This window comes from Trametes versicolor (genome assembly GCF_000271585.1).
Source record: "Trametes versicolor FP-101664 SS1 unplaced genomic scaffold TRAVEscaffold_110, whole genome shotgun sequence".
NCBI classification, from domain to species: domain Eukaryota; kingdom Fungi; phylum Basidiomycota; class Agaricomycetes; order Polyporales; family Polyporaceae; genus Trametes; species Trametes versicolor.
This window is the reverse complement of record NW_007360430.1, coordinates 1-3,257: the sequence shown is the minus strand read 5'-3', so window position 1 is coordinate 3,257 and position 3,257 is coordinate 1. Positions and strand designations below refer to the sequence as shown.

Here is a 3,257-nt window from a genome sequence, read left to right as displayed (position 1 = left end):
ACGCCCGCGTTGCGGGACGTGCTAGTTCGCGCTGGCGGCGTCGCGGGGCGTCGGGCCAGCGGCGTCGACCGGCGTGCCGCGAGCAGAGAACGCGTTGGGCGCGCCTGCAGCCGACGGCGGGCGATGCGAGACGTACGCGGGAGTGCCTCTGCCGAGTTTCGCGGCCGCCGGACGCGGGGGGCGGGCGGGACGCGGATTTTGGCGATGGAGTGGGAGAGATCGCCCATGAAATCGCCCGCAGTTGCCCGATTTCGACCTCGTCGTACTGCGCCGAGATTCTGTGGGGGGACGCTCCTTGGTTCAGGAGAGTGTGCTGCGGTGTTCGTTTGCGGCGTGGATGTGATCCTGGCACGGGAGGAGGGCGGCGAGGTGCAGGCGGGGGGTGATTGCGAGCTTCGCCAAGGCCGTTCCGCACGCGCTGGCGGCGCTGTTGCCGCATCGGAGCGATGTCAGCATTCCCAAAAGAGCCTCTGTCATGTTCGAGCGGGATTTGGCAGTTCGCGAGGCGGGGTTGAGATGTGCTCGCCGACGGGAGGTCGATTCGGCCGCCGTCGAGATCGAGTCGCCCTCTTGCCGGGCGCGGCCGCACGCAACGGGAGACGCTACGGAACGTCCATGACAGCATATCTACCAAGTTGCGCGGCCAACGGACCGGAGGGGCGGCCGGGACGCGGGCACCTTTGTCGTCGTCGCCGGCGTCACCAATGAAATCGCCCAAAATGGGACACATTTTTTCTGCCCGGATCGCCGCGAAACTGCGTGGGTGTATGCGCCCCGGTGCATGGGAGCGCGCCGTCGTGGTTTTGGCCCCGCCGGACACGATGGCGGAGGGCGGGAGGGGCGGCAAGCGGGCGGCGGGGCCGTGTTGCCGGCGACGTACGACGCGCAGGACGTTCGCGACGCGGCTGTGCGCGCGGGACGTGTGTTGTGTGGACGTGCCAGACGCGCCGGAAGCGTGTGCGGGGCGCGGACCGGCCTGCGAGATGGTGTGCACGGACCTGGTTGGGGTGCCCGGAGCCGGGTCGAGTGCGCTCGTTCGGCGCACTTGGCGGCCCCGAAAAGCGTTGTGGCTGGACGAGCGAGGTTTCCTGGCAATGATGAGGGTGTTGGCCGGTCTCGGATGGACATTCTGAGTGAGTTCTGCGACGTTTTGTGTGTCTGCGCGCTGAAAATGCGACATTGTGAGCGGAGTTCGCGTCCGGGAGAGCTGAAAACGCACCTGATACGAGATTAACATCATATACACAGGGTGGAGTAAGACGGATGTATGCTCGCGCAGTGTCGCGCCCGCGAGAGGGGCTGAAGCGTGTTTGGACAGGTCGACCATATGGACGGCGCTCCGCGCGCAGTACGTCTGCGGCGGCTTCGAGCGTGGTAGCAGCGTACTCGCCGGGGTGTTGCGAGCATAGACCGAGCTTGTCGAGTGGGGGCGTCGAGGGCCACGACTGGTAGTCGTCGATCTTGCGGGCGCGTCCAGGGCGAGAAAAGCGTGTCAAGGCTGCCGCGGCCGCGGTTTTGCGGGGCATCACAAACGGTGTGGTGGGCATGTTGCGACGGTATGTGCGCACATATTCCACGCTTCACGCGGCGTGTACGACGCAAGGGGGTGCGGGCATTCGCAATTTGACGGGCGGCCGGGCTGTCAATCGGACGCTGTGAGCGCAATTCGTGTCGGGCAAGTCTGCGAACGCACCTGATGGGAGGTATAAGCAACCTCTACGACGTCGTAAGCAACGCGCACGCGCCAGTGCGAGGGCTGTGACGGGAGTGCTCCTGAACGAGGTGTCATTTTGCAGTGCAGCCGCTGCCCCGAACGGGGTTTTGCTTCGCCGGACTAGCGGAGCGGCAGGCAAGCGGGGGCCGTATGCGTGCCGGATTCGCACACGATACGGAGACTGCTGTGTGTTCTGAGGGAGCGGGATGGGCGATTTAGTGCTTCGGGGGCCTGTATACTGGGTACCGTGAGTGCCAATCGCAACGGGACAAGGCGCGAACAGACATTAAATGAGCGCATCGTCGGCTCGATCATGATGTACACAGATGGCGAGAGAGCGCGGGGGGAGCGCGGTGCGAGATGTGTTGGAAGGCTGAGGATAGGGCGTCAGCTTGCGCGGCATAGGCGGCGCAGGACGGCAGCGGCGCTTTCGAGAGCGCGTGTGCAGCTACGGAGGGTGCTCGACTATGAAACACATTGATTTACATGGCGTGGAGAGGACAGCGCTGCGGGCGGGAGAGCAGCGCTGCGGGCAGGAGGCCAGCGCAGTGCTAAGGGGGAGAAGCACAGGCGAGAGCGCACTGCGATTGAGCGAAGGCGGGCCCGCGTCGTGATAGCAGGCGCCGGCTCGGAGTCGCTCGCTGCACTTCGATCGCCTTGGCCAGGGTTCACGGAGTGAGTGAGTGGGTGACGGGTGCACGCCAGAGAGCGGCAGGGTGCACGCCAGAGCTGCTGTGCCACACGCTCAGGTATTGTGCGGAAAACGAAGCACAACGGGCGTCTGCTGTGCCTAAAGCGGACAATGGGCGAGATCGCCACAAGCCAAACAGCGGTACATAACACGAGGCGGTTGTAGAGCTCGACGAGGACGACATTCAGAACGACATACTCCGCACACCGGCATCGTCGAGCTCAACGGCCAGTCGGTTTACTGGTCCTGAGCGTCGTTCCACCCATCCTGTACACGATACGCTCTCCCCTCTCGATTCTCTGATTCTTCTCTTGTCTTTCCTTTCTTTCCTTCGCTCGTTATCCTCTCTTCCATGTCTGCCCCGTCTTCCCCCACCCTCGGTCCAGTGGCACACGAAAAAGGACGCACGAAGAGGAGAGAAAGGCCTCCTGCGCTCGATATTGGAGACTCCAAGGCGGGGTCGGACGGGGATGTACGATACGAGCGCGATGCCGCTAAAGATGCGCGAAAGGTAGCCACGCTTTGCATGCGCTTGTCTCGTTGGCTGATCTCAACTGACGATGGTCCAGCAGCCCTTCCTGCAAGTCGTCGGCGCAGAAGACCAGCACACCGATGCTGAGACGGACGGCCACCGCCCCGCCTCGGCCACGTCCTCTCTCGATCCCTACTACTTCGGCGTGCACAGCCCATCCGAGTCGCCAATCCCTCCCGTCCCCAGCCTACCCAAGACTCCCGAAATGCACTCCTACCTGCACCGTGATCCTGTGACGCCCGGAAGGGACCCTGCAGCGATCGACAGGCGCACTCTGGTCGGGGTGGGTGAACTTGCTACCCCTCGCTGGGCGCGGGGAG

General features: G+C 64.1%; 1 protein-coding gene across 1 annotated transcript; it reads right to left on the bottom strand.

The window, feature by feature from the left end:
* Nucleotides 1-2,377, bottom strand: TRAVEDRAFT_32539 (uncharacterized protein; the record flags this gene model as incomplete). Its single annotated transcript, XM_008047654.1, is given in 7 exon segments — nucleotides 1-1,165; nucleotides 1,325-1,498; nucleotides 1,534-1,639; nucleotides 1,694-1,945; nucleotides 2,000-2,100; nucleotides 2,111-2,213; nucleotides 2,229-2,377. Coding segments are annotated over 3 exon segments (376 nt in total), but the record flags the coding sequence as incomplete, so codon positions are not given.
* Nucleotides 2,378-3,257: the final 880 nt, after the last annotated feature.